Source organism: Hyperolius riggenbachi, chromosome 6 (genome assembly GCF_040937935.1).
Source record: "Hyperolius riggenbachi isolate aHypRig1 chromosome 6, aHypRig1.pri, whole genome shotgun sequence".
Taxonomy (NCBI): domain Eukaryota; kingdom Metazoa; phylum Chordata; class Amphibia; order Anura; family Hyperoliidae; genus Hyperolius; species Hyperolius riggenbachi.
Genome location: NC_090651.1, coordinates 129,263,113 through 129,280,477, shown reverse-complemented (window position 1 = coordinate 129,280,477; position 17,365 = coordinate 129,263,113). Strand labels below are relative to the sequence as shown.

At 43.0% G+C, this 17,365-nt stretch overlaps 1 protein-coding gene across 14 annotated transcripts in view; it reads left to right on the top strand.

Annotated features, from left to right (window-relative positions):
• Positions 1-17,365, top strand: part of DNM3 (dynamin 3) — a 629,085-nt gene that overhangs the window by 75,237 nt on the left and 536,483 nt on the right. For all 14 annotated transcript variants that reach the window (XR_011022036.1, XR_011022035.1, XR_011022038.1 and 11 more), the window contains exons 12-13: positions 4,366-4,436; positions 15,270-15,318. Coding sequence is in view for 7 of the 14 variants with exons in the window: in XM_068239888.1 (XP_068095989.1) it covers positions 4,366-4,436; positions 15,270-15,318 (120 nt within the window). In the remaining 7 variants the exon portion in view is untranslated. The remainder of the gene's footprint in view (positions 1-4,365; positions 4,437-15,269; positions 15,319-17,365) is intronic.

The window sequence follows — 17,365 nt, the reverse complement described above, 5'->3', positions numbered from 1 at the left end:
TCTTCCAGGAACAAAAATTCAAGTTTTATTGTTCCATTACACACAATTGCAACTCACATCTGACCGAAATGGCCGACGATCATTTTGGGGCCTAAGGGGTCTCCTTTGTCAAGGCATAGGGCAGAAAAAACATTTACACCTTGTTGTGAAAAACATACAATAAATAACCAATGCTGCACAACCTCATACCGCACTTAGGGCGCGCTTAGGCCTCATACCGCACCTCATTACCTCACTTGAGGCGGATCAAACAATCAGAAAACTGTTGGTTATGTTAATCAAAACATGATGCCCTTCAAAACCATAGCCCTCAATCATATGAGCAGTCTCACCCCACCAAACAATGTAGATGCCGATCCCATGTTCCATCCATGATGAACGAGTGCTTGTTGTGGTGGAGGGACAGTCCAATCGGGCTCACAATTCCTCTACACCAATCTGAGTGTTGTGCGTGGAGGGGAGGCGTGCCGCGCATATATCAATCAGGTTCATTGTCATAGCAACGTCCACCAACAGCCCAGAGCACCAATGCGGAGTCGTCAATGTACACAGACTGGTGTAGCATAATCCCATGATGCTGTTCCGCTGCTGTCTGGTTGTTATAGAGCTGGCGGGGAAAGGCGGAGATTCGCCCCGTTGTCACACGGCAGTTCGTTGCCAAGGAGACGTAGGGACACGGACAATATTCCGCATTACGTGTGCCCGTCTTCCACATTACACAAGCGCCATTGCCAAGGTACCGTTGGGGCGCAGACAATCTTCCACATTACACGTGTGCAATCAACCACTCAGCCGCGTCATCTAGACGCCGCAGTTGCTGGTCAAGGCAACCCACACTCGCTCAAAAAGGCGCATCAAAAGGAAGTCCATGAACTCCTGGCCCAATGCCTTGACAAAAGGGGACCCTATAGGCCCCAAAACTATTTTTTGGCCATTTCGGGCAGATGTGAATTGCATGTGTGTGTAGTGGAATAAAACATGCATTTTTGTTCCTGAAAGACTGTGCAGATTTCTCCTTTGGATACTTGATTTACGCTGCCTAGGAGTCCTGCACCAGCACCCACACACTAAGGTGTGTGTTTTTTTGCTTCATATTTGAGCGCCTGAACTGGGCGCTGACTATAGCACTAATACTATAGTGCGCACCACACGCAAGTAAATTGGGGTGCCAGACCCCGGATTACTCTTCTCTCTGAGTTGGTACGACTCGGGGGGGGGGGGGGGAGGGGGGAGAAATAGTATTTAACGCCGCCGGGAATTTGAGCAGCAGTATTAGCGTTCTCATACATAAAACGTTCTAATAAAGGTGCCCGGACATTTGAAAATAGCCATGCGAAGTTGCAAAAAGATAGATCCCTCTCTGATCTGAATCTAATCAGAGACTCCTCTGTTCTTTCCACACCCTGCCCCAAAAATGTGATCGATCTCCACTAAAAATCAATAAAAATTACTATTAGGCTGCTTACACACCAAGACGTTACAGGCGCACGTTAGTGCGCCTGTAACGCTCCCCCAACGCACAGCAATGTAACACAAGTGGGCTGTTCACACAGCCCACGTTGCGTTACATGTAACGCTGCACGTTCTGCGCAAAGTGCAGCATGCTACGGCGTTGCAGTGGCTATAGCTGCGTTAGACTGTTTGCACATGCGCAGTGGGGGGCGGAGAGGAGGCGGGGAGAGCCAGCTACAGTAGCCGCGCACATGGCTACTTAATATTCACTGCACTGGCGGGCGCTGATTGGCCGGCGGGACCACGTCATGCGGAGTGTCTCGCTCCGCATCACGTGGTCCCGCTGGCCAATCAGCGCCACTCTGGGAGACATTATAGGAATCGAGCCGCCTAACGCGGCTCACTCTACTGTCGGCTCTTGCAGCACCATACATTGTGTTAGGTGCACGTTATGCGACCTTAACATGGCACCTAATGCAACGTCTTGGGGTGCAAGAAGCCTTAATCTGACATGTTGGGGCATCAAATTCCAAAATATGTTGGGAATTGACAGGAGAAACCTAAATGTGTATGGGCACCTTATCTCCATTGGAATAAATACTGTATTATTGTCATGACAGCATTTAACCAGCTAGGAGATTTTCAAATCAACCTCTTTCACTGTGGAATAGTCCTAATCTTTGGTGAAGAAATTAAAGTTAGAAAGGATGATGTTTAATGTGTTAAAGGTAAAAAAATAAGAAAAAAGAGTTATGCATGAATGTACCCATTGTTACATAACACACACAAACAGTATGCATTTAGGCATTTCCAATAGGTGTCCTTTTAGAAAAAATATATTCACTTTTTTAACTTAGTAATGAAAAAAAAAACAGTAGAAGACCCCTTCTGATCATACATTCCAGATGTACTGCCAACAGATTGAATTTTAAACTAGTAGCTCCATACTACTGGAAACACTCCTTGCAATTCTGTTGTCTGATGTTTTGAATTTTAAGAAATATTCTTGCAATTTTCTGACTCACATTTTAAAACCATTGCAGAATTCAGTAGTGATTGTTCTTAAAGGGGTACCATTCTAAAAAAACAAAACTCTAAAATGTGATATTCATATGTACACATATTCATTCCACAATAAATGCATTTTTTTTTTTTTACTTCTTATGTTGCAGTCACTTACAGCTATTGATAATCTGACAGATCTGAATCTTGTACTGACAGATTTTGGACTAGTCCATCTTCTCATGGGGCATTCTTAAGGTTTCGTTTATTTTCGAGAGCACTCCCTGAAAGCCACTGGCACAGTCCAACTGAAAGAATAGTGGTCCGTGAGTAGGCAGGGAGGCCAGCATCTTTGTATATGTCCTTGCCTGGGAGGCCTTTTGAGACCTATAAAGGAAACCTCAAGAATTCCCTATGAGGATTTAGGACAGGCATGGGCAAACTTGGCCCTCCAGCTGTTGAGGAACTACAAGTCCCACAATGCATTGCAGGAGTCTGACAGCCACAGTCATGACTCATAAAGGCAAATGCATTGTGGGATTTGTAGTTCCTTAACAGCTGGAGGGCCAAGTTTGCCCATGCCTGCTTTAGGAGATGGAATAGTCCAAAATCTGTTAGTAAGAGGTTCAGAACCACTAGATTAATAATACCTTCTGACAGGTACATAGGAAATAAGTTACTTACAGTGCAATTTACAGTTTGGTTGAAATGCTGATGACGATCCCTAATTGCCGATGAACTGGAGCTATGAAAATGATGCGATAAAGTAAATTGAGCTTGGAGCAGCACATTCTCTCCTGCAAAATATGTTTTCCTTTTACAGGTCACTAACAAGTATTGAAGTCTATTATAACTATGGCCCATTTGCAATTAACTTTTTCTCCTGACTTTCCTCCTAGGTGATATTTTAGAACTTGTCAGTAAGATCCCTTTTAAACCACCAGCAAGCAAAAAAGAAACAAAAAACATTAAACATAATTTTGATAGTACTTTTTAACCTTTTGGGGACCGCCTGCATCAGATTGTACACCGCACTTGTGGCTGTTCTAGCCTGATGTGGTGTAGGATCTACGCCACCCGCCATTACCGCTCCCTGAAACGATCGTGCGCACCCGAGAGGGGAGATTAAGCTGTCATATGGCAGCTGACATCTCCCCTCAATGATCAGAAGCCATTGCGTATGCCTTCTGATCACGTGATCACTATTATCGCTGGCGGATCACAGTGATCACTTACAGAGCTGCGGTGTTAGGGGGGAAAGAAGAGTATCCACTCACCTCCCTGCCGTTCCCCTGACGATCGGTGCTCCCCACCGCTCTGGCTGGCATCTGTGCTCGCTGTGACGTAAGTCCTGGGCCGTGTCTTGATAACGCCATCAAGCTGCGACCCGGGACTTAGCATCAGAACGAGCGAGGATGTTGGCGAGAGCAGAGGCGTCCACAGCGGCTCATTGCTGGAGCCTGGAAGGTGAGTGAAGGCTGCTGGTGAAAGGGGGGACATCTGGACTCCAGGGGGGACATCTGGCCCAGCTAGCCCTAACAGGATCCGGCTGTCTAACCCCCACAAACGCGCACCCCTACCCCTCCCATGCAAAAGTGCCTGGTCCTTAAGGGGGTTAGGCAGCCGGTCCTGAAACGGTTAACCTACCTTTTGGTACTTTTTCAAGTACAAAGTGCTGAAAAGTTATTCTAAATCAAAGATGAAAAATTATCTCCTAGGAGAACACACAGGAGAAAAAGTGATTTGCATATGGGCCCATGTATTAGTTTGTAAAATGTACCGTATATAAAACTAACAATATTTAATTTCTATTTCTTATTTAATTGCAATAAATGCAGTAATTTGCCCTTTCTGTACCCGGATGATTTTTTTTTGTTTTTTAATGTTTTTTTTTTTATTTTACATCTGTAGGTTTTACACGTAATTGATATACAATTGTCTTACATTAACACCAATCATGAAGATTTCATCGGCTTTGCTTAGTAAGTACATGTGTGTGTGTGTGTGTGTGTGTGTGTGTGTGTGTGTGTGTATATATATATATGTATATATATACACACACATGTGTGTGTGTATATATATATATGTGTATATATATATATATATATATATATATATATTTATTTATTTTTTATTATTTTTTATTTAATACAACTTTTCTTCTGTTTTATTTGTTTAGCCAGGTTTTCTTCATCTACTTTTATGACTTCTTAGAAATTCAGATGATATAATAATAATAAATAATGATGATAATAATAATGTTTTAGGTCTCATTTATATAGAACTATAGTGGATTATAAAGGGTTAGAACATTTTCAAGCACCACTGTGTTTTGTGAATGATATTGCTTTCTATTATGTCTACTTCTTTACAAAGGCATTTACAACTGCCCCTCAATTTGTGTGGCCCATCAGGAGGTGGTTACCTCAATGCTGTTCCCCTTTTTCTCCTAGGAGATAATTTTTCATCTTCTGTGTAACAAGTTAACCCAATGTGGACATTTATAATCATCCAGTGTGAGTCTCTTTAACGTATATACGAGTCCTGTCAATGAGTGGCAGGTGCACGCACACGCGCCCTCTGCTTGTTCACGGTGGGATTTAAACATTGGTCATTGATGAACGGAAAGATGTGTTTCCTGAGCCAATTAAAATGCCTGTATATGAATGAACATGACTCCAGTCAGGAGCCATGTTCATTAATAAGAATGAAAGTAAAGGTTCTTGTGAAAAAGTAATCAAATACTTCCTGGTAACCCAGGATAGTGTATAATGACAAACGTTGTAGAACGTTAAATAAAAATGCATTCAAAAATAAATTTATAGTTGATATTTCTAGTTATTAACCCCTTGTAACCCTCCCCTTCCCCCCTTGTTACCAAAATGAGACACTAATGAAACACAGAAAAAAAAAACCCGAAGTGACAGCAAAAAATAAATGTGTGTCTATATATATATATATATATATATATATATATATATATATATATATATATATATATATTTCCTTAGGGACTCAGCTGTTTGCTTTGTACATCATGAGGGTATATTACAGTTTTTTTTGTTGTGTTTTTTTCTGCAAATGAGGGCTTGTAATTATTGATCAGGACTATTATTGATTGGGACTATCACACTGCACCACAGCCAAAAGTCGCACTGGCCATTATAGCCATGGTGCGACTGAAGGAAAAAGAGATTAACATGCTACTTCAAGGGCACTTCCAGGATTACTGCGGAATTCGCACAGTAACGCACTTCAGCTTGTGCATTACTTCGGTAGTACCCGGCCCATTTCCTTGGCATCGCTTCGAACCGCGAGCAGTGTGTCATGTCTTGGTGAATTTAATGGCACTGCGATGAGCTGCGGTGGGGAGAGTGCTACGGTGTGACTCACTACAGTAAGTGTAAAACGGGCCCTACTGTACCAGTAATTGGATGTGTGTATATGCACCCCTAGTGCAGCTGGACTCCACTTTTTCAAACAATATGTATTGCTTGAGATAAAAGGGCTGGCTTTAAACTTTGTCAGTGGGTGGCACTCAAAAAAGGCTCTCTTCTCCCTTACCTGATTGTTTCTAAATACTGATGAGAAAAAGCAGGAAAAAATGTTTCTCTGCATATTTAACAGGCTGATTGGGTTACAAGAGTAACAAGTTGCTATTATGTTTATCCTTGATTACTAGTTGGATTACCACTTAAATACTGATAATAGTGAGGAGAATGGATGGTATATACAGATAATCTATTACAAGGTCTCCTAATTTCACCATATGGCCACAGATATCTATACAAATATCCATAGTTTAAAGAATATTGTGGATAGGTATTTGTACAGATCTGGTCTTAGTGACTTGGTGCTTTTTCAAGTTGCCTTGCTTTGCATGCGTCTCCATCCAATAAGTTATAAGCATACTCAAGCACAATGCCCTGCTGTTTTTTCTGTACATTGAACCTAAATATTGAAGAGTTTGGAAGGTGCCATTCTTGGCTCATTTTTGAAAATGCTCCTTTGCCTGGCTGTAGTTTTGATCCCCTGCCTGAAATACTGATTCAGATTGAGTATGAGATCTGGCATGATGACTACACTTTCTGTATGCTTGTTGCCGGTGTGTTACTCTTACACAACTGTAGCCAAAACATCAGCTTAACAACCAGGCTCTTGTGCCTTTTTTTTTTTTTTTAATAAAGAAATTAATATGGCAGCCTCTATATTCCTCTCATCTGAGGAACCCTTTAAAGTGAATGTGTACCGTTTTATATTTTGTATTTTTCTATAGTGGACCACTTACCTCATTGCCTTCTATTGTTCTGTCCCCATTTTGTTTGTGTTTCTGCAGGTTGGCCCCAAAATCTGCGTTTATATTTTTTGACCATTAAACAAAAAGTGGTCTTGGCGCTCCTCCAACAATTAATTTACACAGAAAACTCTTAAGTGGATCGCTAAACAGACTAGGGGTACCTGTCCCCTTAACAGCACTGAAGATAAATGTCCGTGCAGCGCTCACACAGTCTCATAGTCCCTCTCCATATAAAGTTCCACTGTATGCACTGTATAAAGTTCCACTGTATGCACAATCTTCACATTTAAAAATCAAATGGGTACTCTCACCGGCGTTCAAAGGCTGACTCGTCACAGATCAGCTATATTGGCATTACAGGTGGATTCCACTCCTATGGATCTTTCACAGAACCCCGACCACACTTGTACTTGTTCCTCAGAAAAAAATGCAATATAACATAGCGTAAAACTGTTAACCTCTCAGGCAACTAGAAACTGTTATTCGTGCAAAAGTGAGTGTACCCGCCACAATGAGTGCGCTCCACCCCCTGCACCTGTGTTCCAAACTTCACCATACACAATAGACGAAAAACTCGCTCACCAGATCAGAACGCTGATCTATTATGTACCAGCACTTCTAGGATGTGTATCTCCACTCAAACCTTGTTCTTGATCCGCAGTGGACTATCCTCACTTGTTTCCTCAGAAAAGAAAAAGTGCAAACCTCATAGCGTATCACAGTATGGCACTTCAAAAGATCTTCAGCTCTATATATGCGGCAATGTGTGCACCCTTTTATAGTGAACCCTGAAGATTGTGCATACAGTGGAACTTTATACAGTGCATACAGTGGAACTTTATATGGAGAGGGACTATAAGACTGTGTGAGCGCTGCACGGACATTTATCTTCAATATTTTTTGACCAGTTTGGTGGAATATTACAGCTAGAGAGAGGAGGCAGAGCTTCTTTTCCCTGCTCTGTCACTCCTCCGTCATCTCCTCTCCTTGATCGTCCCTGTCAGTCGCGCTCCCGCTGATGCGTGGCTCCCCTGCTCTCATTACAAGAGCGCGCAGCGCTGGGGGCAGGTGTTTGTGCATATATAAATAAAATAAATATAAATGTTCGTGTTATATAAATTATTTACAAAGTGAAGGTGCTATCAATACCTTCACAGGTTTGCTTCAGCCGGCAGCTCCGTAGACTGTGCAGTCACAGTGTACTGCACGCGCGCGCTGTTCGTTACACGTGAGCGCGCGCACGATCTCACGGCCGCGCACACGAAAGTCTCGCACTATTTTATCGGCGCTTGAGACTAGGAGATATTGGGAAGGAAAAGGCTGCCAACTCGGCAGCCATCTTGGATTTATACAGCAAGGATTTGGGGCTATATTTCACGAACCAGGGACGGTGGTGCGGTGAAAATAAGGAGAGGTAAAAGTATTTTAAATTTTAATTTATTTTTTTAAATTAATATGTGATTCCCAATGGCTTTAATCTTTGGAACCCAAACCTGCACAGTAACTGAAGAATGATAGTAAGGAAAACATTCTAATGTTTGTCAATAAATTGGGAAAGTCAGATGGTTGCGATATTAAAACTCGCTAATCATAGACTATTTAGCTTTTCATGTGTTCAGGCTAAGATCCTGTAGCCCGTTATTAATAGGAATTCTTTTTATTATATCTTGAAAGTTTGATGAACAAATTTGTCTCCTGCTGTTTGGCCCTGATAGCTGTTCCCTCTCGTTGGAACAAGTCATAACAAGTCTATAGATTCACATCTGAAGCTCCATACACACCAAGGCTTGCCGCGTCTGTCACCCGGCAGGGATCGGTACTCAATCCCTTTGGAGATGTTGCAGTGCCGACACTGTACAGCTGTGTCACTAGCCTACAGACTAGCGATGCATCTGTTGCTATAGAGGGGGGTGTACAATGAGTGGTGCACGATGGAGCAGTTTACCGCGAGTGGGGGATTGCTAAAGATCTGCCATGCCAGGTCTTAAGCAGACATCAGGAGGTCACTGTACACACGCTGGTTTATTTCAAGAATTACATCCAAGGTGGTCTTTATTGTCCGCTGCGGCGAAATTCAAGCCAATGTGTAGTGGGCTTGAGCCCTACTACCTCTTCCTGTATAGGCAATTGTTTCTTATCCTAATTATCTGAGAGTCTTTTTCAGTAGACAATTAATAGGGAGAAAGATACCACAAAGAACTACAGAGTTCAGAACACTCCTGAATGAAGTTTAGCTGAGTTTTACTGTGAGCATGCAATGGAAATTTTGAGCAGCATAGTATTTACTGTGCATTCAACACAGTAAATGAGCACCAGCCGATATAAATAGACTTACTGCTACTGAATATAGACACATCCGAAAAGTCAAAAATTACTGTAAATATCAAAAGATTCAGCACAGGTCTAGTAGGTCTTCATATATTACAGCTCCGTAATAATCTCCACATAGCAACTGACACCAGATAACAAAAACAAGAGGCTTACCAGCCTACAACAATCCACGTTAGGTTTTGTAAAAACAGAGTCTCTGCAGGGATAATGGATTCTGCACAAATGTGCAGCAGATAAAAGGAGCCCAGCCTTCCCAAGCATGGAGCAGAAGACATCAAGATCTCTGAATAGCATCTCCGCAGATATCCCAAGTGGTGGATATCCCAAATGAATGAAGTAGCCAAAGTGGCTAAGTGCATCTGTTTAATCCGTATAAGACAAATCCAAATAAAATGAACTCATAGATTTAAAACTGAACTTACATACTGGGTCCCATGCAATCAGGGTGCACCAAATCTGTCTCCAACCTGACTGGTTTCGCATAGTGGCATCACCAGGGGTTCTGGCAACTCCAGGGTGCAAAACGGTTCCGGTTGGAGACAGGAGGCACCTCTTTCTTATCCTAGGAGATTTTACAGTGGGCATGATTCATAATTTGGGGTACCCAATTGCATGTGAGTTACATTTTTAATCTATGAGTTCATGTTATGTGGATTAGCCTTTTACGTATTAAACAATCTGCACATAGCCACTTTGCGTATTTCAATAATTTACCATTATGGGATATCAAGTGCCCCAGAGTCTGCAGGGAGCTATCCAGAGATTTTGACATGCTCTGCTTCATGCTTGGGAAGGCTGGGCTCCTTTGATCTGCTGCACTTTTGGAATATAGTTTGCATGGAATCCATTATCCCTGTAGAGACTTTGCTTTTACACAAACTTATGACGTGAGTTGCTGTGGGCTGGTATGTTCTCCTTTTCTTGTTATCTGGTGTTGGTCACTATTTGGAGATTATCATGGAGGTGTAATATATGGAGACCTACTAGACATGCACTGAATCTTTTGATATTCATAGTATTTACATTACTAACTCAAGTGACTGTACATTGCACTATAATGTGTTGCTGTGCTCTGTGACACGTGCCCTAATGAGGCACAATGTGACAATCAGTCAGACATTGCACAATACATAAAACAATGCAGCACACTAATGCGAACATCAGGCTTAGACTTCAGTTCAATAACTAACATTTTTGAATATAAGATGCTATGAGGCTGAACTATATTCACAAAAGGTCAATAAACTTAATGTGTGCAGACAGCGCCATAACTTTTGGCCTCTTATGAAAGTAATATTAGTGTATGGAAACGAGGAGATGTAGGCAGCTCCCAACCAATTTCAGTGCAATGTGCTCTGGTTGTGGAACCTCTACCCAGAGGTCCAAACAAAGTAGCAACAAGAAATCTTGACCCGGCACTGTCTTGTTAATAGCATTAGCTCTTTTATTCAGGCATCTTGAAAAACACAGCAACGGTCAGCACCAATATGACTTTTTGAGAGGGGCCTCCTCGCTTTATCAAGCCTAACTGATCAATAAAAAAGCCTTATATAGTGGCCTGCATTATGCAGAAACCAATCATGTTGTTTCGGCGCCCATTGGCCAACCAATCACCTCTGTCTGAAAAAATACAAAAAAACTATGCTAAAATACAAAACTGAAAGCGGCATATGTCACCTATGATGTTCATCAAAAACCACCTATACTGGACCTGATAGGGAACTGCTGGCAACAACCAAGCACAGACCCCATCAGATATAGTGCAGCGATATTTCAAAACAAACAGCTCCCTTTGCACAAACTAAAAAAAACAATAAAATAATAAAATACACCCACCGCGAACTGACTGGTGGCGGGAAAAAAATAATATTGCATGTTTTAAGCGAGTTACCCTATTTGTGTAACACTCTGTGTAGATTGCATAAACCCGCTAAACTTTAGGTGGGCTGTCTGCACATTTCATATTTACCAACCTTTTGTAAATATATTTGAGCTGTTTTATATTGTGCAGTAATGCTCACAATTTTATTGCTGTATATCCTCGACTATAAGTCAACCTCGTGTATAAGTCGACTCCAATATTTGACCCTCTTAAGCTGGAATTTTTTTTATCGACTCAAGTCTACCCAGCAAAGTTAATGGCTGCAATTGGGGACCAAGAAGAATTAACAGCTGCATACAGTATTGCAGCGATTAACCCCTCCTGTCCCTTAAATACAGCCAATAACTCATCCAGGCCCCCAAGTGCAGCAATTATTCCCCCCTTCCTGCAGCCCAGTATTTTCCCCCTGCCCCTTTCCGTTTAAATTGCTGTGCCTTTCAGACCTGTGTTTTCTTGGCATTTCCTTTATCAAGAATGTGTCACTTGAAGTGTAAAATGTAAATTGCTGCAGATAGGAATGTCGCTAATAGTACACACATTACTCAGTGTGCTCAGTGTTGCCTATGACCCGTATATAAACCGACCCCTATACTTTTATTTAGTGAGTAGGACCTACATTTCTAGACTTATAGTCAAGTATATACGGTAAGTCTTTTTTTTTTATTAAGTGGACCATAAACATACAAAAGTCATTGAACATTTCTGTTCAGTCTTATCCATGTTGTACTATTATCCATGGTGTATAATAGTACACCAAGCTCATCAGAGCACAAGCTTCCAGTTCCCGGTGTCTCTTTGCCACTTTTAACTCCCTGCTTAACCACTTCAGCTTTCAGTCGTTTTCACTTTATGCATCCGAGCAATGTTCACCTCCCATTCATTAGCCTATAACTTTATCACCACTTATAACAATGAACTGATCTATGTCTCGTTTTTTCCGCCACCAATTAGGCTTTCTTTGGGGTGTACATTTTGCTAAGAGCCACTTTACTGTAAATGCATTTTAACAGGAAGAATAAGGAAAAAACTGAAAAAAATTCATTATTTCTCAGTTTTCGGCCATTATAGTTTTAAAATAATACATGCCTCCACAATTAAAACTCACGTATTGTATGTGCCCATTTCTCCCGGTTATTACACTGCTTAAATTATGTCCCTATCACAATGTATGGCGACGATATTTTACTTGGAAATAAGGGCTGGTGCACACCGAGCGGCTTTTTCAGCGTTTCTGCAGCCGCTTGCGGCTGCGGATACGCTTGGTCAATGTATCTCAATGGGGTGGTTCACACCAGAGCGGGAGGCGTTTTGCAGAAACGCATACTCCCGGGGTGAGGCATTTTTTGGATTGTGGATGCATTTCTGCCTCAATGTTAAGTATAGGAAAACGCAAACCGCTCTGAAAAACGCCAGTTCAGAGCGGTTTTGCAGGCGTTTTTGTTACAGAAGCTGTTCAGTAACAGCTTTACTGTAACAATATCTGAAATCTACTACACCAAAAATGCTTCACAAAACCGCAAAATGCTAGCTGAAACGCTACAGAAAAAGAAGAAAAAGCGTTTCAAAATCTGCTAGCATTTTGCGGATCTGCTAGCGGTTTTTGGTGTGCACCAGGCCTAAAAGTGCATTTTTTCTATTTTGCATCCATCACTATTTACAAGCTTATAATAAAAAAAATAGAAATATTTCATGTTTACATAGATATTTAAAAAGTTTAGACCCTTAAGTAAATATTTATGTGTTGTTTTTTTTTTTTAATTGTAATGTTTTGTTTTTTTTTTATTATTAAACATTTTATGTGGGTATTTTTGGGAGGGTGGGATGCAAATAAAAATGTTTTTGTACATATAGGTCTATTTTTTTATTTTTTTTTGCATTTTCGTGCAGTTAGCTTTTTGGCCACAAGATGGCAGCCATGAGTTCGTTTACAATGACGTCACTCTAAGCATAAAACGGACGCTTAGAGTGACGTCGGGGGAAATAGGAACAGAAAAACCTCAGCTTCCGTGCAAAGCTGACGGTTTTTCTCGGGGCGAGAGCAATCAGTGATCGGGCACCATAGCCCGATTCACTGATTGCCTGGCTAGCGAACCGCGGGCCGGGAGTGCGCGTGCACGCAAGTGATCGGCCGCGGGGGCGTGCGGGAGCGCACATGGCCTCCTGGGCGTAGCTAGTACGTCCAGGAGGCCAAAGTAGTTAAATCCCCCCCCACACACACACACACACCCTCCGTTTCCTCCCTCTCTGCCACAGATTTAGCCACCTCACTTCAACAAAATTGTCTCCATCTGTCAGGAAATATCCAACCTTCAATCCTCACCTCCCACCCCCTCCCATCCAGCTCCTCCACCCTATATTCCCCTCACCTCCTTCACTCTATATTCCCCTCACCTCCTTCACTCCTACTACCATTGAGGAAGTTAACCACCTACTGCAGACTTCATATACCACTACCTCCCCCCTTGACCCCAGTCCTTCTGATTTACTTCATCCTCACTTCATGGATTTGGCCCCAGTCCTCACTGCCCTGTTTAACCTTTCCCGATCCACAGGCACCTTCTCCTCAGACTTCAAACAGGCCACTGTACTACCCCTGCTCAAGAAACCCTCCCTCAATCCTTCACTACCCTCCAACTACCGACCTATCTCCCTTCTACACTTTGCCTCAAAACTCCTTGAGCGTCTGGTTCACAAACGCCTGACCCAGTACCTCAATGCCAACTCCCTGCTAGACCCACTGCAAAATGGATTTCGGCCTGCCCACTCAACCGAAACAGCTCTCATCAAAGTGTTCAGTGACCTCGCCTTAGCTAAAGCTGAAGGCAAATATTCCATTCTCCTCCTCCTTGTCCTTTCAGCAGCTTTTGACACAGTGGACCATCCCTTACTCCTCCAGTCCCTCCAGTCCATGGGCATTCATGACCTCGCCTTGGCCTGACTCTCATCATACCTCTCCAACTGCTCCTTCACGGCCTCCTTCAATGAATCCTAATCCACACCCAACCACCTCTCGGTTCTCCCTTTGCACTACTGTTCTCTCTTTGCACAGCCTCCATTGGCAAGGTTATCTCCTCCATGGGTTTTAACTATCATCTGTATGCAGATGACACCCAGATCTACCTCCACACCTCTGACCTATCCACCGCTACCATGGACAAGGTCTCTGGATCTAAATCTGGAGAAAATGGAATTTATAATTTTCCCACCCTGGCCATCCCTAAACCTCCCAGATGTGCATGTCACCACACTACCATTCGCCCTACCTCTCAAGCCCGCTGTCTGGGTGTCACCCTGGACTCCATGCTCTCCTTCACTCCCCACATCAAAACCTCACAAAGTCCTGCAACTTACACCTCTGTAACATCTGCAAGATCCGCCCTTTCCTGACCTCTGCCACCAACAAACTCCCCATCCATGCCCTCATAATTTCCCGCCTTGACTACTGCAATGCCGTTCTTTCTGGTCTCCCTGTGACCTGAATTGTCCCGCAAAAGTCCATCATGAATGCGACAGCCAAAATTATCCACTCCACTCATCGCACCACAAAGGCGGCTCCCCTCTGTGAATCCCTCCACTGGCTTCCTATGCAGTCCAAAATCAGATTCAAGCTACTGTTTCTGACCTACAAATCTGACCACATCACCTGTCCAACCTACATTTACAATCTTACTCAGAGGTAAACACCTAGCCAATCACTCCGCTCTTCCAATGAACTTCGTCTGATCGCCCCCCACATCACTCAGTCCCATGCACGCCTCCAGGACTTCTCAAAAGCTGCTCCAACACTATGGAACTTCCTACCTCCACCCATTAGGGTTGCCCCCTCCTTCAACATCTTCAAGAAGGCCCTCAAAACTCACCTGTTCACTCTGGCCTACTACCCCTCACTGGTATTCTAAACCTGCAGCTGAACTCTGGTCCCCTAACTTTCATGTCCCTACCTCTCCCTCTAGATTGTAAGCCTTCCGCAGGGTCCTCCTCCTTGTGTCTCCTACCTGATCACGCACCTCCATTGCTATGCACCCATGCAATGCATTTGGGTGAACTTGACTCGCCTAATCTCCATGCTCCCATCCAGTGACTGACTTAGCATTACCTTGTACTTATACTGTGCTGCGTGATCTGTTTTTTTTTCTCTTGTATTCCTGTATACATAATATGTTGGCACTTTATAAATACAATAAATAAATAAATAATAGTAAGATACTGGATATACTTTAAACCGCTTTTTCAGGTTTATCTGTATAAAAAATATAAAATAGATTCTTGCCTAAAGGATATTAATGATTGACTGTCATTTACCAGTGCACAGCAGAGGTGCAGCCAGCAGAAGAAGACCTCGTTGATTACCCAGGTAAGTGCATTGCTTACAATGTTTCATCTGATTCTGGTCAAATCTCTGTGTTTTTTATGTCTTGTCTGTATCAAAGCTCGTATCTATAAATAAAAAACTTAAATGATGAGTATGGATCCTTTTTTAAATTTTGCAAATATTTCATAATGTTTGGCAGAACACACAGCCATCCAAATGAATATGGCATTGAGAGAACTGTGTTTTCTGGTAACATTATCTTAGGACCCTTTCCACTGTGCATAGCATGTGGCCTGTGAGACTCAATGCTGGCACGACTGTAATCAACATGGAAATGCTTCAAATTGCGGAGGATTCTCATTAGAGTCCTTGGACCAATGGGTATAGGGTGCAAAGTAAGTTTCTATACCTGTTAACCTTGAAGTGGCCAGGCATGTGGGGTCCCCTTATTAAAGCAGAAGCCCCCAAGACCAATGCACCCCATCTCCTCCTGGAAACTGGAGGTGGAGATGACCCCCTTGTCCATGATATGGACAAGGGCTTTGTATGAAAGTAGGAGACTTTGTCACCTCTCCTTTACAGAGCCCATATCATGTACCATGTGGGCTGTTATGTCGGAGCCCCACGTAGGTTGACTGTCATCCTGGGGTTTAAGAAAGTTTAAAGTGGGGTGGCATGTTTAAAGGGGGGCATGCCAAATTGTTTTTAATGAATAAAAAACATAGCCTCCCACTTTCCAAACTTTATTTAACCTTCTCACCCATGCAGACTGGTAAAGCCAGGTTGGCTGAATCAACCTTCGTGAGCTCTGCCTTACTAACCAAACCAGGCCTCATGGTACATGATATGGGGGCTCTGTAAGAGAGGGTTGACAAAGCCTCTCCATCTCCGACAGAGCCTTTGTCCATATCATGCCACTTTTAAACCTATACCTATTGAGTGTTAAGCTTAGAATAAAAAACTTCATCAGGGAATAAAAAACTTGCTCACTGGCTGCAAGCTTCTTATTACCTCGAATTGCATAAGGCCGATAGAGTGTTGACAGACACACAGGTACTCTTACACTTATAGAAACTCTGACAGACCCACACACAGACACTTGCAGTCTTGCAGGTACTGTGACAGATAATTACATGTCCCTGTTGCATTCTACTACATCAGCACCAAAACTCGTAGAGGGGAGTGAAAGTGCTAGAGATTACATGAAGAGGATGGAGAGTGTTACACATCAAGTTAAGGTAAGGGCCCGTTCACACTTACAATCGCAGAACGCCGGCGATTACCGCCGGCGTTTTGCGGGAGTGATTTTCCCGCGATTAGCGCGTAAAAATCACTGGACACTGCGGCGGTTTTGGAGCGATCGCGATTAGTGTGCTTTGCACGCTAATCACGATCGATAATCGCGGAACGCTCGTCGCCGGCAAACCGCTGCAGGTAGCGCGGTTGCGGTTATCGCTAACCACAACCGCGGCAGTGAGAACACTGCCACTCGCTACATTGTGTAGCGTTTTTTGCTAAACCGCTAGCGGTTTGCCGTGAGAGGGAATTGCGCGATTCCCGCTCAGGTGAGAACGGGCCCTAAGGGGGCATGCTGGAAATCAGGGGGTGGATTGGGGGGAAAAATAGTAAGCTGGAGACGAAGTGAAGGTGAGAAGGATAGGCCAAAATTAAGAGGCATAAAGGTAGGCAGACAGTGATGAAGTGGACTCAAAGCAGACCTACACTCTTGCACAGCAAACAAGGAAAACACATATAATTACTGAGAAATTCACTCTATGTGCCTTTAGAGAGATTAGCCTGTCTCATTAGGCCTTATCAGCAAATAATCAACAAGTGTAAATCAGGGTTGGTGTGCCCTTGTTCTGTGCTGATATGTAAAAACCCAGGAATACCCACTGCAGGGTTTTTTGTAAGATTTCTATAAGTTGTAAAGAAGAAATGTTTTCTTTAAAGTGAATGGGAACCGCATTTAAAAAAATGAGACAGATACTTGCCCAAGGAGAGGGAAGGCTCTGGGTCCTATAGAGCCTACCCGCTCCTCTCCTGGTCCCCTCGTTCCGGTGCTGGCTCGCCCGGTAGCAGTATTTCA